Source organism: Polypterus senegalus, chromosome 3, assembly GCF_016835505.1.
Source record: "Polypterus senegalus isolate Bchr_013 chromosome 3, ASM1683550v1, whole genome shotgun sequence".
Classification (NCBI taxonomy): Eukaryota; Metazoa; Chordata; class Cladistia; order Polypteriformes; family Polypteridae; genus Polypterus; species Polypterus senegalus.
The window spans coordinates 201,177,271-201,203,899 of NC_053156.1; the positions used below are offsets into that span (position 1 = coordinate 201,177,271).

The window sequence follows — 26,629 nt, forward strand, 5'->3', positions numbered from 1 at the left end:
CTGAGAAGAATTAGAAGCACAGACATTCTGATAGTGACCAGGGCCCTCATGCATTATGCCGTGTGTAGAATTCACATAAAAACATGGTGCATGGACAAAAGCGGAAATGTTCGTACGCACAAAAAAATCCAGATGCATAAATCTGTGTGTTCGCCAACTTCCATGTTCTTCCGCTCTATAAATCCCAGTCAGCGTGAAAAGTAACGCACGTGCACGCGCCTGTTGCCACTGCACAAACTCCTCTTAGAATTACACCTCAGCATTCTGTGAAAAGGCAATGGCAAAAGCACAGGGGGAAATAGAAGAATTTAAGCGCAAACCAAGTGGAGGCAAGGAAAAACGTACTATTTGTTGGTTTAACACTAGAATTACCAGAGCCTACGAAAAAACTCATAGATCCGGCCCACTTTAAATTCGTTCGCACCTCTCCGTCAGCGTCTTTTGTCCTGTAAATGTGCCGATAAAGGCAAGCAGCCTGGTATCCCATCCCCCTACAGCCGCAGAACGTGCACAGTGTTCTTCTAGCTCATACCTTGGATTGATTATCTGGGAGTGAATTGCTGGAGTTTTAGAGTGGAAATAATAGATCATTATTTGGAACACATGCATTTCATGTGTGTTCCATTTCTACAATAATCTGTGTAAACACATTGTTAAAACAGAAACGTTTTTCATATTTTAGTAGTAAATGACAAAATGTTGGCATAAACTATATAATGTGTGAAACCTGAAGTCCAAAGATCAAATAAACACTTTCACAAAATGTTCAAGGACAATACAACAGCTTCTGTGGCGTAGCAGTAAGATTTGCTGATTTATAATCAAGAGTCCCCGGTTCGATCCCGACTCCCACCTATATGTGCTGTTTTCAGTAGTGACCTGCTCTTTTTGTTAATATTATACAGTACAAACATACATTTGGTTTGCGTCTGTAACAGACGGTGTACATTTATAGTAAAAGTTACCTTTTTTTTTTTCACTTTTATTCTCTTAGTCACGATCACAATACATACTACCGCCCTAGGGATCTGACGCTGTTAGTTTTTATTTGAAACTGGGAGTAACTGTAGATGTGAGTGGTGTTTTGAGGCAATGAACTGGACATTCTCTGATCTGGAGGGATAAAAGCTGACACAGAAACGCTGGCGAATCTGCCTTCTTTGTATCTCACCGTCACTTTATTTATTTTTTTTATTCAGTGTTTCTGCTCATGCTGAATTAGTATACACCTTATGTTCTGTGATGTCAAAAAAAAACTAAAAAAAACAGAGACAGAGGTATATATGATATTTGGAATTATTCATTTTATGACCTGTATAGTATATTTCAGAAAACATTGTGGCATGGATGCAACATTATTCATATTATTCATATTCATTCACATAACATCTTGCGCTTATAATCGGTGACTGTGTGTTCCCCCCCAACCCCCCGATCTTGCCAATGTCCACTTTTGGGTGCACAGTACTGTTTCTTTTGTACTCCAGGACATGCAGAGGAAAGAATAGTACAGAGAGGTCACTTCAGCGCTATATGCAATCATCAAATTCAAATGTTAACAGTTCACACACACGGAAGGACCGTCCTTCCTACATTTACGACATGTGTACCTGTTGCTGTATGTGTGTGAATCACTATGTGCTTCGTAAACAGGCTTTCTCTTCCTCCAACAGGACACAGAATTCATTACATTCAATTTATTACAGCTCTCTGAATAATTTAAATACTGAGATGTATCCTTGGTATCATTTTCATGATGATAGGAATTAAAGCACGTATTAAACATGGGAACACGGTGGCACAGTGATTGTTCATGCTTCACGCAAGATGCTTGCTGTGCCTTGCGCGACCTTCAATGAAATAATTTATTGCAGCAGTACTGTCTCTTTCAAATATACTAACCCCCAATTCCTGTCCTTCCTATTCTTTCTCCAAATACCCAATCGCCATATAATCAGCTCTGTAATAGACTTTAAGCCATCTGTAAGCTGAGAATGCCAATTCTTCAAAACTTTTAAGGAACATTGAAATATCTTCATAGTACATGTTTAATTATTCTATCCATCTATCCTTCCAGTGTCATGCAAGAATACAGAGCGAGGCAGGAACAATCCGTAAACTGAGTGACACCGTGTCCTCATATGATAACAATATAGATTATTTAAATGAAGTTAAAGTTTTATCTGTATAATATAATAAAATATTTTGCTGCATTTCATCTTAAAAATTATATCGTCATCATATGTAAATACGAGCTTTATAAAGTGGCTCAGGTTGTGCAACATTGTAACTGTGTCGCAAGTTTACAGTCAGGTAATTGTTCTTATAAGTACAAATAGTTCTACAAGGACCTCTTGATGGACTGATTTAGTGCGTTTATAGTTCTTTGGATTAAACTGTTCCTGAACTGCAAGGTCAGTACAGGAAAGGCTCTGAAGCATTTGTTGCATGAAAGCAGTTCAAATAGGCAGCATGGCTGAGACAGCGTGTCCTGTATACCGATAATTCTCTTCCGATCAGCTGCTGTAGAGCTGTGATTCCACACTCAGATACAGTGATATAAATAATCCGAGTGGTGCGGTGAGAGAGATATGGAAAAACATGATCCGCTGTGGCAACCCCTAAGGAGAGCAGCTGAAAGTAAAAGAAGAAGGAGCAGTGAGAGCAACAATGCTAAAGCAGCTCTGGTATTTGGAATAGTTTGGCCATTCCATGGACCATTATATTGTTAATTACAATCAGATGCCTTAAACTAATAAACAATATGCGGTTAATTTCAGTGTATATGATAAAGCCGCATCAGGGATGTGTATCTAAAAAAGAAAGGGAAACCACACTGGAACAAAAGCACTGCTTTGACGCTGGGTGCCGCCAATTTGCAAAACCGAGCGGAGCACAGTTTAGGTTTTATAGATCGCGATTTGAGCATGCAAATGGGAGTACGCAACATTTCTCTTCATACGCACCATTTATACATGAGGTCCCAGGTCATGGATTATTAATAAAATGAAATAACATGTCCCCCGCTTGCAGCTGAGCTCAGCTGTTCACTCACAGAGTTCCTTGTTTATCATCCTTTGGTGAATTTCAGCAGGTTTCACTCCCTCTGCCCAAAATAAATTCACTTGTGGCACATTGTTCAACAATGTTGAAATGTTCATTTAACCTTGGCTTCAACCAGACTACCCATAAGCCATCACAAATATGTTATATTGTGCCAGCTTCTATATATTGCAGCTACTGAGTAATTTTCAATCTCTCTTTACTTTTTGATTTACCCCTTGTATTACTTAGTTTTTAGAAAATTAATTTAAAAAAATCTAAAGCTAAATTGAGTGTTTTCTTTACCAATCTAATGACAACCTAATATTTTACTCTACCCTAGACTAGAGATGAAGTTAACAAAAAGCTCTGGTGGAATTCCTCGGTTGTCTTACACAGGCCGAGACGACAGGCACTTCCTACCCACTGGTCTTTATATCATCAAGACTGTGAATGGTAAGACAGATGCATGGAGATACTCCTGAACATGACTGTAGTGTGCAGCCAGCAAATAGAATGTGAATAAAAAACAGAAATTGTTTATCCTTTTTAATTCTGGTCTGTTGGTTGTAAATTATAAAATGTTGTTTAATAAGATGCAACTTTTGATTTTGTGTTTAGAGCAGAGTGGTATTTGTCATTATCTTACTTTAAAGTGTAGTGAACAGTGAAGTTACAGTATTTTACTGCTGTATTTGGATGTCATTATCATATGTTACTCAGTTTTTCTTTCATTGCTAATACATCTTTACTTTCTTGTATAAGAAGTATAAGGAAAGTATTGCAATTGTCCAAAAACTTGATTTCAATATTTTGATGAATCTTGCCGTTTTAGACCTCCCTGAGTTCCGAAAGTACCATTTTTGGAATTATGTCTGTGTGTCTGTCTGTGCGTGTATATGTAGGTAAACATGATAACTTGAGTACGCTTTCATTTGGGTCAGCCAAATTTTCCATACAAGTACTTGGTACAAAATATAGATTTTTGTCAACTTTTGAACTATTTCCACTAACCAGAAGTAATACTTCTTTATTCATGCAGCTACAAAGTCTGATTTATTCAACTTTACTTTTAGAATAATTGTTTAGTATATTATTAAATTGATTTAATGTTGATGGTTCTTTAATGTACATAATATAAAAACATAATTATTGTCTTGTGGTTTACTCCTCAAATATCCATCTCCATATCTGAGTATACAAGAAGTCTAGGGGAGACCACCTTGATCTATCCTGTTAAGGACAGATTTGGAAGTAAATTGTTTTCATACATAAAATTTTATTTTAGGTCACTTAGTACTAGGGTTTTAGGCCACAGAAATAAACAATGAAAACAGTAAATCATAATCTTGAAAGATCAATCTTTTTTCATGTATATTTTTTCACTAATGTGTGCTTACAAAAATGTATTTTATGTTTACTATACATTTTTATTTTAAATGAGTATATGCATACAGTATGTATGTGAAAGAAAAAAGGCTAAAGGTTATTTGAATGCTGAAAAGGAAAGAAAGTTAAAGACAATTTTCAGCTTTATATGTGTTCTTGATTACAGGTAGATGTTCAAAATAAATAATGAACCATTACACTTTTAATTTTTTAACTTTTTATCATTTTCTTTAATGTGTGCAGTAAACTCATGTGACTTAAATCAATCTGATTAATAATTTCCTGTATTTTTTAGATCCATGGACAATGGCATATAGTAAAACCTCCAAAAGAAAGTTCTTTTACAACAAGTTAACCACAAAGTCAACTTATGACATGCCAAGTGATGCTATTGCTTCATTCAAGTAAGTCTCCAAAGGGTTGTTTCTTTATTTACCCCTTTAGAAGTTTTCTCTTTTTTAGCATTCAACTTTAAGTCACTGTGGATTTAATTAATCTTTTTTTACATTGATCAACAAAACAAGACTCTTTAATGTCAAAGTTAAAACAGATCTCTGGAAAGAGGTCTAAATTAATTACAAATATAAAATAAAAGTATCCATCTCATTTATTATGAAAAACCGAAAGTCTAACTGGTTTAGCCAACTGGTTTTAAAAGTCACATGATTAGTTCAATGGAGCTCACCTGTCTGTATTCAAGGGGCTTATATTGATTGTAGTACAAATGCACCTCATCTGGAAGATCGAACTTTTGTGGTAAGTCAGTATTATGGCCTAACCTACAAAATGAAGACAAAAGAACACTACAAGTAACACAGTGAAAATTGGATCAACAGCCACAAGTTGCGGAAAAGGAGACAAAGTATCCAAGTCACTGAATATGTCCTGGAGTCCAGTTTAATCAATAACTAAAAAATGGAAAATTATGGCACAACTGTAAATCTGCCTATAGTAAGCTGTCCACAAAAACTGAGTAATTGTGCAAGAAGGAAAGTAGTGAGGAAGGCTAGCAAGAGACCTGTGATAACTCTAAAGGAGTTACAAACTAAAATGGCTCAGACTGGAGAGTCTATGCATACAATAACTGTTTTCTGGGTACTTCACCAGTTAAAGCTTTATGAGGGAGTGGGAAAAAGAAAGCAATTGTTAAAAACCACATGTAACATCTCAGCTAGATTTCACCTGGAGGCACATAAGAGACCCTGAAGCTAGCTGGAAGAAGGTTCTATGGTCTGATGCAACCATAATTGAGGCCGTGGAAGGCCTGTGAGGGTAAAAGGTGAAATAAATGAAGCAAAATAGAAGGGAAATCCTGGAAGAAACCCTGACATAGTCTGCAAGTAGCCTGCTCCTTGGGGGAAGATTTCTATATCAGCAAGACAACAATAAGCATAAAGCCAGAGACACACAGGAATGGCTTAAAACAATAATGATAATGCTCTGGGGTGACCAAGAATCCAGATTTCGAAACAATTGGGAATTTATAGCAGGACTAGGAAAAGGATGTTCACTCACAATCCTCATGTAGCTTGATAGAATTGGAGGAGTTTTGTAAAGAAAATGGAGGAAAATTGCAGTGTCCTGATGTGCAAAGCTATTGGAGAAAGACCTGTGCACACAGACTCAAGGTTGTCATGGCTGCCTGTTTTGTCATGCAACCATGCCATGATCCTTCCCTTGCCACACGTTTTGCACTGTGATAACCAGTGGAGGTCAGTTATGAACCCACAAAGTCTGGATTAAAAAGACTCTCAGAAGTAGCTCCTTTTCAACACTGTGAGCAATAGAAGATCTCCTATTCCCATGCACATCAGGACTGCTGCCAAGAACTGTATGTCGAGTGCTTCCTGGTGACTTCAGCTGAGCCCTTGTCTCACTCAGCCTCGCCCATTTTTGTGCAACATCACCACTATACTACTAAAGCTGCATCTACTAAAAACTGACTTGAAGGGAGTGATTACTTATGTGGTCAATTATTTTGTTTTATTTTCGTAATTAATTCAGGTCACTTGGCAGAGATCTGCTTTCACTTTGACACTGTTGATAAAAAAGGCCAAATTAAATCCAGTTAATCGATGTTGTATAATAAAGACATTCTGTCTTGTTGCCTTTAACCTTAAATTGTGTTTATTTGCTATTGAAGACTTCTGTCAGAAGTGAAAGGAGTCATGAGCTGTGCAGGCATAATATGTACAGTATTGGTGTACAGTTAGGTCCATAAATATTTGGACAGAGACAACTTTTTTCTAATTTTGGTTCTGTACATTACCACAATGAATTTTAAATGAAACAACTCAGATGCAGTTGAAGTGCAGACTTTTAGCTTTAATTCAATGGGTTGAACAAAAAGATTGCATAAAAATGTGAGGGAATTAAAGTATTTTTTTTAACGCAATCCCTTTATTTTAGGGGCTCAAAAGTAATTGGACAAATTAAATAACTGGAAATAAAATGTTCATTTCTAATACTTGGTTGAAAACCCTTTGCTGGCAATGACAGCCTGAAGTCTTGAAGTCTTGAAGTCATGGACATCACCAGATGCTGGGTTTCCTCCTTTTTAATTCTCTGCCAGGCCTTTACTGCAGCGGCTTTCAGTTGCTGTTTGTTTGTGGGCCTTTCTGTCCCAAGTTTAGTCTTCAACAAGTGAAATGCATGCTCAATTGGGTTAAGATCAGGTGACTGACTTGGCCATTCAAGAATTTTCCACTTCTTTGCTTTAATAAACTCCTGGGTTGCTTTGGCTATATGTTTTGGGTCACTGTCCATCTGTATCATGAAACGCCGCCCAATCAATTTGACTGCATTTAGCTGGATTTGAGCAGACAGTATGTCTCTGAACACCTCAGAATTGATTTGGCTGCTTCTGTCCTGTGTCACATCATCAATAAACACTAGTGTCCCAGTGCCACTGCCAGCCATGCATGGTCAAGCCATCACACTGCCTCCACCGTGTTTTACAGATGGTGTGGTATGCTTTGGATAATGAGCTGTTCCATGCCTTCTTCATACTTTTTTCTTGCCATCATTCTGGTAGAGATTGATCTTGGTTTCATCTGTCCAAAGAATGTTTTTCCAGAACTGTGCTGGCTTTTTTAGATGTTCTTTAGCAAAGTCCAATCTAGCCTTTCTATTCTTGAGGCTTATGAGTGGCTTGCACCTTGCAGTGCACCCTCTGTATTTACTTTCATGCAGTCTTCTCTTTATGGTAGACTTGGATATCGATACGCCTACCCCTGGAGAGTGTTGTTCACTTGGTTGGCTGTTGTGAAGGGGTTTCTCTTCGCCGTGGAAATGAGTCTGCGATCATCCACCACTGTTGTCTTCCATGGACGTCCAGGTCTTTTTGCGTTGCTGAGTTCACCAGTGCTTGCTTTCTTTCTCAGGATGTACCAAACTGCAGATTTTGCCACTCTTAATATTGTAGCAATTTTTCAGATGGGTTTTTTCTGTTTTCGCAGCTTAAGGATGGCTTCTTTCATCTGCATGGAGAGCTCCTTTGACCGTATGTTGTTTGATCACAGCAAAATCTTCCACATGCAAGCATCACACCTCAAATCAACTCCAGGCCTTTTATCTGCTTAACTGATAATGACATAACGACGGACTTGCCCACACCTGCCCATGAAATAGCCTTTGAGTCAATTGTCTAATTACTTTTGAGCCCCTGAAATGAAGGGATTGTGTTAAAAAAATGCTTTAGTTGCCTCACATTTTTATGCAATCTTTTTGTTCAACCCACTGAATTAAAGCTGAAAATCTGCACTTAAACTGCATCTGAGTTGTTTCATTTAAAATTCATTGTGGTAATGTAGAGAATCAAAATTAGAAAAAAGTTGTCTCTGTCCAAATATTTATGGACTTAACTGTACATATGTTTGTGTGTATACTGTATACATAATAATTAAAGTCTTTTTTTTCTCTCTCTTTCAGTTCCTGCCACTTTGAACGGCTCTTTTGGGCATGGGAAGAAGGTGTCAAAGTTCATGATTCTCAGTCAAGAATAGATTCTGACAAGCTGTCAAAAGAAGATGTACTGTCATTTATTCGGAAGCACTACCAACTGTAAACGTGGTGTAGAAATATAGATTTGTGTACTTTACTAGCTCTCCATCAAAAAGACTACCTTTTTTCACTCGTAACAGAAACGGATAAAGTCTTCAAACAAGCATGCTTCATTATTAAAATGTTACATGTGTAAAATTCTGCAGAAGAATCAAGGTTTCAGTTAAAATTCACTTGCCTCTTGAAGCTTTCATTTGTAAATGTTGGAATAAGGTTGCTTATTTTGTAAACACCAACTTTGCCCTGACCAACGATGAATTGCCTTCACAGAACTACTGAATTTATATCAATTTTGTTCAGACGATATTGAAATGGCAAGGTATTCTTTGGCAACTTTTTCCATGTCTAGTCACTTGACTTGAATATTTTCTTTTGAAATGGCACCAGGACGTAACATATTTTTAAAGGATATATAACCAGTTTAAGAACAAAAGATAAAAATTAGTTATGATTTGGAACCATGTCGTCATTATCACCTAAAAGGGTTTGTTCCTTGGAATGATTTTGCATTCATCTATGTTACTTAATACCTTGTTGCATAAAATATGATTCCAGAACTTGGATTGGACTCTGCAGCAGTAAACTTGGTTTAGGCTGCCACCGTAACCACTTGCTTACATTTCACGGATTGCTGTAAGACACAGTAAATGGGTGTACTTTTATGTTGTAATCTGGAGACATTTTGGATGCATTGGCTTTTGTTGATTTCTTTGTTTGTCCATTCTGAAAATGCTGATTGGTACAAATAGTCAACTATTGCCATAAAGAACTGGAAAGCACCCACTGTGTTTCTGTGTTTGCTACTACCATCGATCTATATACGATGCACTGTTTGCTGAATGTTGTTATTGAGAACATCTTTATCTTTCTCAAATCAGTAAAGGTAACAAGCAGTTTATCATAACCAAAGTTTTATTTTTGTTCTGTTTTATTTGGTATCAGACATGAGTTAATTGTTACAAGCCATTTGACAGAAGGTCCTATTTGTGAAATAAATAGTGGTGTTCAAAGATGTTTAATTCAAGATTTTCTATTTACCTTCTAGTATGTAATTTATTATAGAAATTGACTGACTTGTTCTGTTTATCTATGCACCCTCTAACTTCTCAAAGCTTTAAACATTGATAGTAATACATACAGTATCTAAAAACATTGACATTAATTCTTGTAATTTTCTGTAGGGCATAAACCTTGGTAGCTGCTGCAAATAAGACCACCAATTAATAATCAATAATAATTACTTTAAACTTAAACCATTCCTGGGATTGAGGTGTATTATATCATTTGTAAATTTACAGATTGAATTATGTTATTTAAACTTTTGCTTGAACAATAAGCATCAAATTGCAGTATGGGTATGTTTAGTGGTCTAAAAGCATCAGACCACCTACTAATAACATGTGAGTTTCAATTTAATGTTGTCAACTCCATTTTTTAATTGCACATCCAAGTTTACAGAAAGGTCTTATGTAAATTCAAGGTATGTACACATAATAAAATTAAGTTAAAAAAAAGGTTTTGTTTAGAAATATACAGTAATCAATATATAGTATCACTCTTTACAAATATTTAGAATTTTCTGTCTAAATTACTGTTTTTTCCCTTAAACTTGAGCAATTGTGATTTCAGATAAGTTAACAAAAGTATTATCCTTTATTACACTCTTAGTGGTAGGCTGCCGTGAGTGGCAGCCCTTCCAGCAGCTCCGTGTACGTCTCCTTCATCTTTCTACCTTTTTCTGAACATTATTAATCCCCAAGGGGAAATTCACAAAGTATCTATCTATCTATCTATCTATATATCTATCTATCTATTAATTTGAATATATGTATTAGAATTAGGCCATGTTTATTTGATCCCCTGAGACAGTTTAATGCTGTTCATCAGTTCAAGCCAGTTATTTCCTTCTGTATGCAATATGCAACACTACACATGAAGTGTAAATGGGTATTGGTGGATACAGACTTGGCTGTACGCTTTGGTGGTTGTCTTAGAAGTCAAAGAATTCAATCAGAATAACAGAAGAGAAAGTGTGCAGAGCAACAGCAACAACAATAATTTGAATTTTGTTTTTATTAACTTTTGCACACGTAACTGGCAATGAGCAGTTTACCAGGGGAAATAGCCAGCAACTAAAAAATGGCCACACCAGACACTTGGTAAAAAGAACAAAGTAAGGTTAGAAGCATTAATTACATGGAAATAATTTGCAACAAAATATACAGTTTTGTTCATTTACATTGTCTCAACATTTATATTTGTGAAAAAGTTTACATAACTTTCCTAAAATAGTACAGCATACTGTAGGTACATAAAAGGTGACATATTGTGCGTTTTATCTCATGATCTTCTTTTCATTTCAAACAAGAATGCAATACAGGCTTGTTATAGGATGTGACTGCCCTTGAAGAGAGAATTGCCATTCCCAGCGCTCTTCTGGAAAGCTACATTGGCACAGAATGATGTGCACAGTCATGTTAATAGTAACAAATTTATGCAAGGTTTACATCATACTAATAAGAATTGTATACTGTAGATTAAGTGATTTTTGCAACAAAACATACTTTCAGATTTCTTTTCACAATTGTTGCTGTACTTTGTGCCACTTTAACATATCCAAAATAAGTCACTTCAGAAACTAGAAGCAGATTATCTGGCCACACATCATGAATTAATCCAGAAGCTATATAAAAGTACAAATAAAGTTAAAATTGCAACCGACAGCAGCATATTTCTTCTATTTTCTCCTCGGAGGCAACGTAGTTGATGCTCTGAAACGGAGGAAAAAAAAAAAGAAGGCAAAAAAATTAATAAACTTCTGTGTGAAACCAAATTCCAGTTCATACAAACTTCAAATATTCTGATGCTTCTATTGTATTATTTTTATATTCTCTTTATATAGGAATAGGTGCTTTATGTAATAGAAAAAAATCACTTTTCCCCCTTCATTGGCTGACAGAACCAAAAATTTGTTATATTAATAGATTAAGAAAAACATTTAGTTTTGAGTTCCTGTAAATGTAATGCTTTCAAATCTGGATGTACATTTCATTGTCTTATGTCTCTATGGCTACCTCTGTGCTTTACTGGTATTTCTTACCGCAGACTGAAGACACCATTAAAAAGTGAAACATTAAAGTATTATAATGAGGACAGCAAAGAAGAACAAATGAAACAATGCATTTATGCTGACCTCAAAGGAGAATACCTTACTGTACTTGCAGATGAGTGAAAGCAGACAATATGTTACTATTACTAAACTGGCTGATTTTCACAAAAAAAAAACTTCTTTTCTAAACTTTACGGTAATTTAGTGTTGTGCTTCTTTATGTTCCTCCAGTGCCTGTCTTTTGCTACAGCTTAAACAAAGCAGCAAATCACGGCTTGTTTTAGCTGAGAGCTTAGCATTTACATTAAAGAAAGTGGAGCAGTAAACTGAGAAAACAGAATCAGAGTGGTTGTCCTGTGCATTTAGAAAAATGGCACTACTTTAATTTAGAAAAATGGCACTACTTTAATGAATTCACATCTTTTTATTTTGTCTTTTTAATTAAAACGGATGTCATTTCAGCTTTGACAGCAAGCACGTTTAAAATGCAGTAGCTTAGATTTTTAATTGCAAAAAGAAAAGATAAAGATGAATTTGAAATTGCTACTTAGTAAACAATTGGCTTTTTAAAAAGATCTGTACTGTTTATTATTTGTTACTGTGTGTCATGCAGTTGTAAGCTTTGGTAAGAAACAAGTACTACATAATTAAACTGATAATCCATATTTTATAATTATACTGCAAGAATTATGAATGTCTAGTTGATACACTTCTAATGCCAATTAATGGAAAATGTAAGAATATGAATATTTATTTATTTGTTGTTAGAGAAATGGTGATTTTTTTTTTTTTAAGTAAGCCTTGCTTTAGATAGGTACATTACAGAAAAAAAAAACTAAATACAGTAATCCCTCCTAGATCGCGGGGGTTCTGGAACGCCTTTCTTTACCCTTTACTGTGCTATATTGGTGTCATTTTTGAGTATGAAATTTGCTCCAGAGCACCCTGCTTAATCACATTAGCTTACATTCCACACTCTTTACAACAGTGGCAAATGCTTGTACAACTATGTGGCTCCAACTCTTCTGAATTATCTTCATCTTGGCCATTTTGAAGCGACAGCTGTCTCATAATTCACATTCTGAAGGTCTGCCCATTTTTTCTAGATTTTAAGACAGACATTTCATGGTTAGGCAAGCAATACAGTAATCCCTCCTCGATCGTGGGGGTTACGTTCCAGAACCCCCCGCGATAGATGAAAATCCACGAAGTAGAAACCATATGTTTGTATGGTTATTTTTATATACTTTAAGCCCTTATAAACTTTCCCACACTATTAACATTATTAGAGCCCCCTAGACATGAAATAACACCCTTTAGTCAAAAGTTTAAACTGTGCTCCATGACAAGACAGAGATGACAGTTCTTTCTCACAATTAAAAGAATGCAAACATATCTTCCACTTCAAAGAATGCGTGTCAGGAGCAGAGAATGTCAGAGAGAGAGAGTGCGCCACAGAAAAGCAAACAATCAAAAAATCAATACGTGCTTTTGGGCTTTTAAGTATGCCGAAGCACCGCGATAAAGCGGCATTTTTTAGAGGAGCGTCCGTATCCTCTAGGCAAACAGCCCATCTGCTCACACCCCCTCCGTCAGGCGCAGAGAATGTCAGAGAGGGCGAGAGAAAGGCAGAGACAAGCAAACAATCGAGCACCGCGCAGGAAGCATATCTTATATCATTGAGGAGTTTTAGTTAATATGTAATACATGCTCTGATTGTGTAGCTTCTAAGCCATCCGCCAATAGGGCAAACAAACTGAGGAAGCATGTACCATAAATTAAAAGACCCACTGTACGCAGAAATCCACGAGCCAGCGAAAAATCCATGATACTGTATATATTTAGATATGCTTACATTTAAAATCCGCGATAGAGTGAAACCACAAAAGTCGAAGTGCAATATAGCGAGGGATTACTGTAATGATAACTTGTAATTATGAGGTGCATTTTATTTTCTTGCCAAATGCATTATGGATAAATATTTTTGTACATATTTTATTAGTTAAAGTATGTATTTTAAGGAAATTTTATTTTAGTATTTTATCGTCACTGAACAATAAACCTACAGAATTTAATTTTGTTAATACAAAATGAATTAGCCACGAAAGTCGAAGCGCGATATAGCGAGGGATTACTGTAATGGTAACTTGTAATTATGAGGTGCATTTTATTTTCTTGCCAAATGCATTATGGATAAATATTTTTGTACATATTTTATTAGTTAAAGTATGTATTTTAAGGAAATTTTATTTTAGTATTTTATCGTCACTGAACAATAAACCTACAGAATTTAATTTTGTTAATACAAAATGAATTAGCCACGCAGTCGGCTGATATAGCGAGGGATTACTGTAATGGTAACTTGTAATTATGAGGTGCATTTTATTTTCTTGCCAAATGCATTATGGATAAATATTTTTGTACATATTTTATTAGTTAAAGTGTGTATTTTAAGGAAATTTTATTTTAGTATTTTATCGTCACTGAACAATAAACCTACAGAATTTAATTTTGTTAATACAAAATTAACAGTTAACACCTGTGGTCTATAGTTTAATTATAAAAAGTCGGATGTAAGCGTCAGTAGGCTTTGCACCCTAGGAACCAAGTTACCCGAATTATTCTATAATGTTTCAGTAATTATTTACTGCTCTGATGCTGATCTTCCTGATCATAAAATTGGACATTACGATAGCAACTGACAAGAAGAATTCATAATTAATTGCAGAAATACGGTATTTGAGGGTTCCTCTAGAGTGCCTCTTACTCTTGCATAATTTGATTCAAAAACTAATCTGTACATCATCTCATAACAGGCTTAAGTTTCGAGTTTGGTATTTTTCCATCCAGCCATTTTAGCTCTAGACCATCCTCAAGAACCTGTGACACATACACCCATCATTGAAATATTGATGGTTTTGGTATCGGAGAACCCTAAAACGTCAAGATCTGTCTTGCTTCTCCCCTATTTATTATATAGGTTTATGGTAGAGGAAAGCGCAAAACAAAAATACACTTTGATATAGGACATAAGGCTTCTGTGCATCCGGTTATGCAGGAGATTAGTATAAAATGTTTTTCAAAAAAAAAAAATGGAATCGGATGATCAAGTAACATGAAATCAGGGATCAATAACAGCCTTGTCACCATAAATACAAAAATAACTAATGTATGCCTAGTATCCACTGCTGTACAAATCCACAATTAGGTTCTGTCCTTCATGTGATATGTTTTGAAATTTACCAATGCACAGTCCAACATTGCAGTCGGGAGAGAAGTGTGTTTCATTGTGCACTTTTCTTATATTATTTTTTTTAGTTGCTTGCGCATGAGGGGGTAGAATGTCAGTACCTGATCTACATAATGGACATGTCTCATGATATTGTACAAGTAGGCTGCCATAGTGCAAGGCTTAATGACATTTACGTTTCCCCAGACACATTACATTTGTTGAACTTAGCAGGCTGACTTCTTTTGTTGTCTTTCCACCTGATCACAATCATTTTGCCTCTGTCATGCAGCAGCTTCATGATTTTTTTTTTTTGTATGATGATGTTATTACATCCACATGACGGCAGCTGAATATTGCCCCCAACATTATATGGGCTTAACACTTTATATAGGATCCCAATAAAAAAAAATCATCCTAGCACTTCTCGGGTTTAAACGTATTTATATAGAATTTCAAGCCCAAAAGAGACTCTGGGTTAATGGGAATTAAAGGTTAATGGAGTAAACAATGTCTGGTCTGATAGGAAGGGCACCAGTCAGAAGCTCAAAAAAGGTATGTGAACACAACAAGCTGCTCATCAACCAGAAACTTCCTTCAATTAAAACAACGAAGAAATATATTTTGTTTTTGCCTGTCATTTTTGATGGGGTTCACCTTTGATGACTGGAAAGTACATAATATTACATTTTGTTGTGCCTAGATAATGAAAACTGAAGGATCATCAGCCTACAAAGTAGCTTATCAGATTACCTAAAAGAAAAAACATTATTTTCTTTCTTGCACATTTATTTATAGCTACTGTATATTATAAAATGAAATCCATGTGTTTTTCATAAGCTTACAGTTAATAAAACCTTCCTCTTTGAATTAAAATAAAAAATTATTAAAATCAAACTGCACCATATACTCTAGGGGTGGCCTGCTGCAGGTTTTTGCCTTAACCAAATTTTTAAGTAGAATTAATTTATTTACTAATAAAGCAATTTTTATTTTTAGCTTAGTTTTAGTTAACTCGTTTTTTACAATTAAGAACTCTAAACTTTAAACTACTGTATTAAGGTTTTAATTGTTGCATGTTTTCTTGCTAGCCATCACCTAATGAGGTGCAACTAACAATCTACCAGCTCCCCAGTTAAGGTGCTTCCATTTTAACCTGTGTATATGCATTATGAAGTATCTGTTTCACTACAATGTTTTGTAATAAATGAGAGAGAAGGAAAGGACTGCAAAACATGGATGAAGTTCTCAGAAAACAAAAGAATGTATAATTTTTGCCTTGGAAGAATGAAAGCACTACCAACCATATAATGAAATACCAAGTTTCATTATCTGCTAAGTCTGTCTTCTAATTATGAAACTAGTTGGAATGAAAACCTGCAGCTACTACGGACCCCCAGGTTCCCAGTATACAATATTCTATGATTTGCTACAAACTGTCAAAGTTGGTCGAGCCTAATATTTCTTTAAAGCAAATAGAAAAATGTATCAAACTTAAGTACAGTACCATATTTTGAAATTCTTTCTAATAATAAAGATTTTTCTTCTTCAAGTGACAGCCTAGATTAAACAAAATGAAAAAAAAAAGCATTTAGTGTATATGTACAGTACATACAAATACATACATTGAATCTTCTATCAGTACACAAAAGTTACATTAGAACATTTGTAGAAGACTACAGGAAATCCTAAAATTGCAATTTAACCACAAACTAACAATTAGATTTCAACTTGAATTTGTTCACTAAGTAATTATAGTTGGCTTATAATGTACAGCAGATAAAGTGCAAGACATCTGCAAATAAAATTCCAGGATCATTTGGGTTATTTAATGTTCCATTACTTCCTTGTGCTCCTGCTGCAAAACTGCAATAATAAAAACATTTTCTTACATGTTCAATTAGCCAAGCTTAAAATATTAAAAATTACATTTGAAGTACTCAAAACACAAAGCCTTGCACTTCTAAAGCTGGCAGCCCATTACACAACTTCTAGTTGAAGGGATATCAAATCTGATGACTGCAGTTGCTGACCTCAATACCTTGAGGATATCCGATCATGTGAATGGGAACTGCTAAGGATGTCAGATTACATGACTCCAAGATGACTTTCCAGCACAGTCTCACATTTCTAAAGTACCGCAAGTTCACCCCTTTATCTAATAATGTTCTGCCTAGCAGTGGGCTTAGCCACAATCTCTGTCCTTTTTACCCATTTTGACTTCATGCTTAAACACAAGTCATCAGACAGAAAAGCCTCCCTTATGTTTGCAAGGTCCAAAACACCAGTGTTCCTTATGTCTCATGGCTACATTATATGCACTGCACTTCTAGGTGAGTGCTTATTGGTTGCCAGCTCTTGAATAAACAGAAATAAAGTGCATAGGACTTTGAACAAAAATCAAACCAGTCTGATTTTGTTGAGGTGAGTCACAGACTGGCCCGACTGTGTCACATGGGATGTCAAACTACATGACAAGTGTACAGAAGGTTTAATCTTGTAGCACTGATGCAAAGCAGGACTGTTGGATTAAATGTTGCTATTCGAATATAATTTGAATTTATTTAAAAAGACTTTATTTAAAAGCAATGTGACAGTGCGGGTCGGCTCCTGGCTACCCATTCTGTTATGGCAGCCTCTTGAACCCGACACCGTCAATAACGTAACTGGATGACAGACAAGGACAAAACACACATGAAGCAAGGAGATGGTGTAAAAGTGATCAGTGTTTTTATTAAAAACCAGGTCCAAAACAAGTGTTCAAAAAGTGCAGTGCTCAGAAAATATTTCAATAAATAACCCCACAAACCAAAAGGTGAAGTGGAGGTTAAAATAATCCCAGTAAATATTCATTAAAAACGAGGTTAAAATCAATTGGCAGGAAACTGTCGATACTAAAAACCTGGTGCCTTCTTCCTCACTGCTGGCACCTCTGCTTATCCCATACGGGCCTTGCAGCAGAGGAGTCACCCTGCTGACACAAGCAGCTGACCTTCCGCAGGTCCAGTTCCCTGCCATCCCATGGCCACGGTAAAGGTCCCTCTCCAGACATGGGTGGGTTTGGGACCCAAAGGCCATGGCGCTCACCTCCCAATCCTCCTCGACCCCTGCTGCCTTCTCAGTGTTCTACGGCAAGACACTCCTTTTAGTGCACATTACTCTGGCTCCCAGAGTTGTTCAGCCAGAATGATCACTCCTACAGTCCCCGGCGATCAGCCTCTCACACTGCTCAAGGGGCTTTCCTTCTCAGCGGACAGGACGATATCGAACAAGATGATCCTCTGTGGCAACCCCTAATGGGAGCAAGAAGAAAAAGAGGAAGAAGGAGAACAGCAAAGCATGAACCAACCATAGGTGGGCCACTTTGCCATTTTGCAATGCACGATGGGATTTGTAGTTTCGTTTTTCCAGGTAAAAGATGATTTTCTACTCCAGACTCTGCGAGTAGCACGGAGTTTCACACACGCCCCGTCCATTTTGCAATGCACGATGGGATTTGTAGTTTCGTTTTTCCAGGTAAAGGATGATTTTCTACTCAAGACTGTGCAATATCTTCTTCTTCTTCTTTCTTCTATACTAATAAAAGGCAAAGCCCTCACTGACTCACTGACTGACTCACTCATTCACTGACTCACTTATCATTAATTCTCCAAGTTCCCATGTAGGTAGAAGGCTGAAATTTGGCAGGCTCATTCCTTACAGCTTACTTACAAAAGTTAAGCAGGTTTCATTTCGAAATTCTACACGTAACGGTCATAACGGTCGACAACGTCCGCCATGTTGAACTTCCTTATTTATGGCCCCATCTTCATGAAATTTGGTAGGCGGCTTCCCTGCGCTAACCTAAACCGATGTACGTACTTATTTCGGTGGTATGACGCCATTGTCGACCGCCATCTTGAATTTTCCACACGTCACTAATTCTCCAACTTCCCGTGTAGGTAGAAGGCTGAAATTTGGCAGGCCCATTCCTTACAGCTTACTTACAAAAGTTAAGCAGGTTTCATTTCGAAATTCTACGCGTAACGGTCAACAACGTCCGCCATATTGAACTTTCTTATTCATGGCCCCATCTTCACGAAATTTGGTAGGCGGCTTCCCTGCACTAACCAAAACCGATGTACGTACTTATTTCGGTGGTATGACGCCATTGTCAGACGCCATATTGAATTTTCCAAACGTCACTAATTCTCCAACTGCCCGTGTAGGTAGAAGGCTGAAATTTGGCAGGCCCATTCCTTACAGCTTACTTAAAAAAGTTAAGCAGGTTTCATTTCGAAATTCTACGCGTAACGGTCATAACGGTCGACAACGTCCGCCATATTGAACTTTCTTATTCATGGCCCTATCTTCACGAAATTTGGTAGGCGGCTTCCCTGCACTAACCAAAACCGATGTACGTAATTATTTTGATGGTATGACACCACTGTCGGCCGCCATATTGAACTTTCCAACGTAACTAATTTTCCAACTTCCCGTGTAGGTAGAAGGCTGACCCCATCTTCACGAAATTTGGTAGGTGGCTTCCCTGCGCTAACCAAAACCAATGTACGTACTTATTTCAATGGTACACCACTGTCGGCCGCCATATTGAACTTTCCAACGTCACTAATTCTCCAACTTCCCATGTAAGTAGAAGGCTGAAATTTGGCAGGCTCATTCCTTACAGCTTACTTACAAAAGTTAAGCAGGTTTCATTTCGAAATTCTACACGTAACGGTCACAACGGTCAACAACATCCACCATGTTGAACTTTCTTATTCATGGCCCTATCTTCACGAAATTTGGTAGGCGGCTTCCCTGTGCTAACCGAAACCAATGTACATACTTATTTCAGTGGTATGACGCCATTGTCGGCCGCCATATTGAACTTTCCAACGTCACTAATTCTCCAACTTCCCGTGTAGGTAGAAGGCTGAAATTTGGCAGGCTCATTCCTTACAGCTTACTTACAACAATTAAGCAGGTTTCATTTCGAAATTGTCCGCGTAACGATCATAACGGTCAACAACGTCTGCCATGTTGAACTTTCTTATTTATGGCCCCATCTTCACGAAATTTGGTAGGCGGCTTCCCTCCACTAACTGAAACCAATGTACGTACTTATTTCGGTAGTATGATACCACTGTCGGCCGCCATATTGAACTTTTCAACAGTCTTTGTTACTTATGGGCCCATCTTCAAGAAATTCTGTCGATCAAAGAACTGTCACTTATCGAGTGGTTTTCATGCCCGGAGATACCACCTACCTTTTCCATTCTCTTTGTTACATATTGCACGGCCATATCAGGCTCACTCTTGATATCCGGAGGAACATTCCGTCTTATGTATTGAATGACTGGGACAAGGTCAAGGTGTGGACTGATGACGGTACAGGAGATAATTATACTACACAGGAGCACTAGAAGAGTGAAATGCTTAAGCCCTTCACCTATGGTTCTGCATGTGAGTTGTTGGCTGCCGCTGAATAGTTCGGTTGTCGCTTTCAAAATACCGAAATGGTCAAATATTTTACACCTTTCGACAACCGCCAATGCCTCTTAAACATCTTAGATTGACAGGTGACGATTTCAGTAGTGGACACTTTGATGTTTATGAATGTTTAAACTCTCAAAAGCTGGATGTGATTTTATCGATGAAACCGGTTGTGTGCTTACAACGCTTGACAGATGCCAAATGTCACTTCAACACAACAAATCCTGCAAATACTGTCGTAATTGAAACAAACCATGAAACTCAAACCGATTATGACAGCAGCAATCCAAGCTGTGAGATCTGAGACAAGATTACTGTTCACATGGCCAACTGTAAGTTACATGTTCAAGAGTAAGCTCGGCGCACAGCTTGGTCATGTTACAACCGGAGGGCCGAACTGACAACATGGTATACAAAGAGATCCTTAACAAATAATTATTGGCATATTGTCCCACAGTTTAAAAAGTTTACATTTTCTTCTTAATAAAAATTTGAATGCAGTACTTCACCGCTGCGAAGCGCGGGTATTTTGCTAGTACTATATAAAAGCGGTCGGGATTGTCCTTCCGTCCCGTGAATGGAAAGCGTAGTGGTATTCCGCTTATCACTGACTTACTACTTGCAGCTTGCGGTACGAAGCGACATGATATGAGCAGAGTTCTGGTGCTCCCATCGTTCCCTTCCTTTTGTGCACGATGCGCTGGAAAAATAGACAAAATTATGTCTCTGGAAATAATTAATGTTGATGGAGTACAAATGCCTCACCGCGTAGTAAATATCAGGGGGGTTCAAAAGGGTGACCTCAATATAGAAAAAAAGTTAAAATTTCATTACAAAAATAACAGAAACTACGAGTATTAAAGTAATACCGCTCAAATGCAATATAACCAAATTAATGAGTTTGTATAAAATATCAAATTGATCTACATATTGAATTGCCTTAAGAAGTGGTCAACTTAAAAGTCGGTCGACTTAAAAGGTGGGTCAGCCTAGTGAATGCAGAAGTGATGAAGGCTCACCTTTTATCTTCAAGTAGCTCCTCTTTCCGCAGTCTGAACTCCATTCCTTCTAGGTTTTTTCTGCAGATAGAAAGACGCTTCTCCACATTGTCAATCTGCAAACAAAGTATATAAAGAAAATGCTTGAGTTTCCTGGCTACTTTATGAATATTTCCATACATTTTTTTAAACCACAGTCAAATATGAAGTTGTGGAGGGCCAGTATCTAACTTGGTAACACAAGAGTAAAGACATACTGTATGCCTGCACTAGACTGAATGCTGTCAATTCACTGCCACACAGGCAATTCAGCCATTGATTAACTCCAGAGGAATCTTCTTTGGTCACAGAATGAACATGCAAATTTATCACACAAAATATTTCAGCCCAGACACAAACTGGGGTTCAAGTGACATGTAGTCAAAAGGAATTCCAACTGTTACAAGCATGCTGTTAACACTCCAGGTTTTGACTTCTTTGTGTCAATCCGGAAACTGAGAAATGAGTTGCCTACATTTTTAATATTGGACAGTGGCAAGTACTTGTATGCGTTACAGGAGGCGAAGATGATTATTTGTATTTTTCTTGTTTTTTAAGATTTAGAATTTTTGATCATTCTGTTCATTTACGCCTTTTTTTTTTTTTTTTTTTACTAATTACAACATAGGTGAAGTGCCACTAAAGTAGCAGCCTTCCATCAGCTTACTGTGTCATTTGCACCTGCACTGCTTCTCGCTATTTTTCAGTATTTTGTTACAATTAAGGGAGAAAACACCAGACACAAAAACCTTAATTAAAATGAAATTGGTAGAGGAAAGTGAAGCATTTAATGCTAAGAAAAAAAATGCACATTTCTGATTTGTTTTCTAAATGTAAATAAGAGAAAAAGGGCAAGCAAATTAAACACTTAGAAATAAGAGTGATTTGTGAAACTGTTTGGAATGAAAGCCCACACGCAACTCAACCCAGGGCTGAAGTGACTTAGTGTGAGTGAATAAACACAAACCATCTGGATAAGAATATAATCAAACTAGTTAAGTCTGCAAATTATGACAGTCTAGGGCAGTGGTGGTGAACCTATGGCACGCGTGCCAAAGGGGGCACTCAGAGCCCTCTCAGTGGGCACACGCGCCGTCACCCGAGCACAGAGTTCGTTACTATAAAGCCAGAGGAATGCGGGGCCGGGCTGCTCCCCTCACCGCTCCCCTCTTCACGCTACGGAGGACTTTTCTCACATCACCCGCCCCTCTGCCCAGCAGCCCAATGGGAGCTTCCTTCCTCTCCTGTCTGGGTAAGGCAGGCAGCACACATGCTGCTTGAGGGTGCGGCACGGACTGCAGCCTTTGAGTCTGTGATTCCGTGGTGGGGTTGGAGGGATGTGGTATAGCGGGTCCACAGCTCAAAATTGAAAAGGCCAGTTTTAACAGATAATTGCCGCACTCACGGCTTAAAGGGGGTTATGGTAGAGTGGCCGGAACGGTTTCCGGGAGCTTTGTGATGCGGGCAGTCCTCGCTTAAGCGCACAGGTGAGGAGTCGTCCGCATCTGTAATTATTGCCGGAAGTTGCTAATCGCCACACCTGATCCACGACGCCATAATATATAATGGAAGCTTTGGGGCGGAGCTTAATAGGGAAGACCTGCGTGAAACACTTGAGAGGATCGAAGTGATGACAAAGGACAGCACAGTTAGTTATGAAAATGAAATCCTTAAAGTGTGGAATTCTCTGCCAAATAATCTTAAGTCAATGAAGGCACTTCAGATTGCTTTCCTTACTTTGTTTGGAACATCTTATGCTTGTAAGAGCTGTCTTCAGCTTTGAATTAAATCAAATCTGACACCAGAAACAGACTAACAGATGACCTGAGTGCTGCATGTGTTGCTCTCAAACTTACAAAGTATGAGCCAAGGTTAGACAAATTATCAGTATGCATACAACAGCAAAAAACACATTAATTGTTCAAAAGCATACAGAATGCAAACTTTTACCTTTCAACAAAAAGTTGTTTGTATCATTGAAAGCTCCGTTATTATGTTTTTCTTTTAAGACAAAATATGTTAATGTATGAGTGGCTTTTCTAAACTAAAAGCTCAGTAGATAGACAGACAGAGCATCAGTATTGGCAGTTCAGTCCAATTTACCATCCAGCTGCACTCCAAGGTATTTATAGGTCTGTACCCTCTGCACACACTCACCTCTGATGATCACGGGGTCCATGAGGGGCCTGGGCCTCCTAAAATCCACCACCAGCTCCTTGGTTATGCTGGTGTTCAGTTTTAGGTGGTATTCAGGTTAAAATGCCATGTTGGCACTTTGCGATAAATAAGTGGGTTTTGGATTGCAGTTAGGGCACTTGGTTTCTAAATGGTTCACCATCACTGGTCTAGGGGAAAACCAGATAATGCAGAATTTGTTGAATCATTACAGAGGGCTAAAGGAAAGCATACAGGCTTAGGGAGATTTGTGGCAGATTAAGTTTATTGCCGGTAAATGTAAAGTATTACACAGAGGAAGTAAAAAGGGCAGATGTGAATACACAATGGGAGATCTGAAACGTTAAAGTATACTTTATGAGAAGGATTTAGGAGTCATAGAGGATTCATCACTATCATCATGTACAGAAGTGGTCAAGAAAGCTAATCAAATGTTATGTTATTTATCACAACGTGTGGAGTATAAATTATGTTTAGGTTATGTAATGTACTAGCGAGGCCTCGCCTGGAGTAATGGGTTTAGTTTTGGTCTCCATGTTACAAAAGAGTCTACCAGAGCTAGAGAAAGTCCAAAGAAGAGCACTGGGCTGATTCTGTTACTAAGAGGTAATAGTTTTGAGGAGAGATTGAAGGGACTGAACCTTTTTCAAGTCTCCCAAGTTAACTGATTGTATATATTGTTTACAGAAACTACTTTCCCCAAAATAGTCACGGGTTGAGTCTCAGGGCAGGTGTCGAAAACCTCTACGCTGAAGCCACACGAACGATCGGAAGTGGCACACAAATCCCACTATGTCCAATCTACTTACATTCGCGCGTGCACGTATCATTTCTACACATGCGTAAAACTAAACTGTAATAATGTGAGGGCATAGATTTGCACATATAAAAGGCGAATGATGAAAATATACATTTAGAAAAAACAATAAATATAGTGATGTTTTCGCACAAAATGAACAGCCATACTGTCCCCACGCTTGTCATTGCCATTCGTGCTCATTACCTCTTCAGCAATGCTAACTTTTTCCTTCACGTTCTTAACCATCTTGCAGATCCTCCGGCTTTCTTTTTGTGACACGTCACTCTCGTTAGCTTTCTTGGGGGCGGATCAAAAAACATTCTAATCTTTGATTGGTCTAATTTACTAACGCCTGTGTTTCGTCATTTCTTTATTCACCAATCAATACAGCAACGCCGTTTCCTGCTGTAATCATTGGATGGAGATGCTTGTCTCTCATTAAACCCTCGCTCGCTATTGGGAGGCGGGGTTATTTTTTTAGTGATAAGAGAAGCACAGAACTAAGAGATCCAAACAGACGAAATAAAAACGTAATCTGTTGGTTTCCTTTTGGTTACAGGATAACATAACAGGCATTTTAAGAGATTAGACCAATTACAAGGATACAGATATTTTTTAACTACTATCCTAAACTATAACATTTTTTATTAGTAAAGCATTTTTTTTCACCACTACTTAGGTTAATGAATGTATTTGTATCTTGAATCTTTTTTAAGTTTTATTAATTCAAAGCAAACTTTATGTAATCGGTTAACGAATTACTATAAATGTCATTTATTTGGGAACATTTGGAAAATACACTATTCAGAGCGATTTGTTTTTGTTAACCTAACAGGTAACTTTAAGGTACCGTTCTGGAAACTGTAGTTTGCTATATCGGTTATAGTAAAGCTTAACTACTGTAAAATGGTAAAATAAGAAATGCATGTTTTTGCAACAGTCTGCAGTAACTACAGATTTCTTTACACGTTATTATTCATAAAATAAACGTTTCCACTGCGCATTTCCTAAAAGTACATTTTAATAAACTTAATTTGGCATTATGAAAAGTTTCCAAATTTTAAATAAAGAGACTTATCAAAAGCTTGGAATTGTGAATTTTTTCGGAAATAAAGTGTTGTTCTACATTTTTATTTGATCTGTTTGTAAATTTTCGTTTTTTAAATGCGAAACTGTATAGTTTCTTCAACCATCAATCACATGCAATGTGATGTGATGAACTATTTAAGTGTGCTGCAAACATTAGTCAAAATATTTTATACAGGAATATACTGCATTCCTCTTGGCCATGGACAAATGATTCAATCTGATAGCAGTGTGTAACTGTAAATAAACTGAGTGTTTTTCTTAGCCATCTTTGTGTCTCACTGAAACCTTTGTAACATCACTTTTTGTTTTGACTTAAGGCACAATTTATTTCTTTTAGGTTCAAAATGATGACAGTATGCTTTTCTGCCCGAATAATCTTCGGCTCCACGTAATTTACTGAGAAGTCAGTTCATATATAGGATTGGATGAGCCAATGCGCACTTCAGTCTGACGCAGGAAAGTCGAACACGACGGCGGTGAACAGCAGAGGTCGGGATTCACGGAGTTTTAAAGCAGGATATAACGTAAGTCCCTCGGAGAGATGCTTAAACCTTGAATTTACATGTGTATAACTTGGTACACTTGCACATCTCATTATTTTTATGATGCTGCCATTTTGTAAAATTGTGTTAATTTCTGGACTCCATTTAAGTTGTCCAGTCGTAACCGAAGTATGTTAAACGTCTTAGAAGTTTGAACCGCAGCTGTGAACTTGCAGGACGGAGTTCGAGACGAGGTTTAGGCAACAGTGCCATCCGAGCAGAATAGGCAAGTTTTGTTCTGCATGCAGTTTCACATTAAACATTGAAGGTTTTAAATGCTTTTTTGCGTTTTATTGTTTTAAGCTAGTTTTTTTGTTTTATATATGTTCAAAGTAAAATATATAATATTTTTGTCCGTTGTTCGGTATCTTAAAGCCTATATAGAAATATTTAATATATGTGAATTAAGTGTATTGTTACATACCTAGTAAGCGATAATCTCAGGTGTATGTGTGTGTGTGTATTAGGATTGTTAGCGTGGGGGTTGGCGGCTAAGGCGAGTGTCAAACTTGCCTCAAGCAACATATTTAACACGTTGGCAATTGGTATACTGTATTGTAGTGACCGCCCCATAACAGGATCAGATGGAAGATACAGCAGGACAAGTGGGTGCAAGAACAGTTTACTGTTAACAGTGTAAAAATACAGTGATAAAAACACAGAAGGAAATCAACCAAAACT

The 26,629-nt window shown here is 37.3% G+C and overlaps 2 protein-coding genes across 2 annotated transcripts in view; one reads left to right on the top strand and one right to left on the bottom strand.

Moving 5' to 3' along the window:
- The window catches only part of cmtr1 (cap methyltransferase 1), a 121,596-nt gene extending 112,079 nt beyond the window's left edge, over nt 1-9,517 (top strand). Inside the window, exons 22-24 of the mRNA XM_039748362.1 lie at nt 3,386-3,498; nt 4,727-4,835; nt 8,362-9,517. Coding sequence (XP_039604296.1) covers nt 3,386-3,498; nt 4,727-4,835; nt 8,362-8,497 — 358 coding nt within the window. The 3' untranslated portion in view covers nt 8,498-9,517. The remainder of the gene's footprint in view (nt 1-3,385; nt 3,499-4,726; nt 4,836-8,361) is intronic.
- A 1,031-nt stretch (nt 9,518-10,548) lies between these two features.
- On the bottom strand, nt 10,549-24,631 carry ccdc167 (coiled-coil domain containing 167). The gene is made up of 4 exons (XM_039748363.1): nt 24,522-24,631; nt 21,326-21,420; nt 16,339-16,391; nt 10,549-11,264 (listed from the first exon to the last, which is right to left on the bottom strand). Exons 1-4 carry the CDS (start codon nt 24,561-24,563, stop codon nt 11,158-11,160), a joined length of 297 nt encoding a protein of 98 aa, XP_039604297.1. The 5' UTR covers nt 24,564-24,631; the 3' UTR covers nt 10,549-11,157.
- Between the last annotated feature and the right edge of the window lie 1,998 nt (nt 24,632-26,629).

Bases quoted from the DNA above. Each gene is read 5' to 3' on its own strand.
- ccdc167 (XM_039748363.1), bottom strand. From the start codon at position 24,563: ATGGTTAAGAACGTGAAGGAAAAAGTTAGCATTGCTGAAGAG. The intron at 21,421-24,521 runs GTAATGAGCACG...CTTTGTTTGCAG, and splicing joins AAGTTAGCATTGCTGAAGAG to ATTGACAATGTGGAGAAGCG. The intron at 11,265-16,338 runs GTACTGTACTTA...CCTCCGTTTCAG, and splicing joins AGAAAGAATTTCAAAATATG to AGCATCAACTACGTTGCCTC.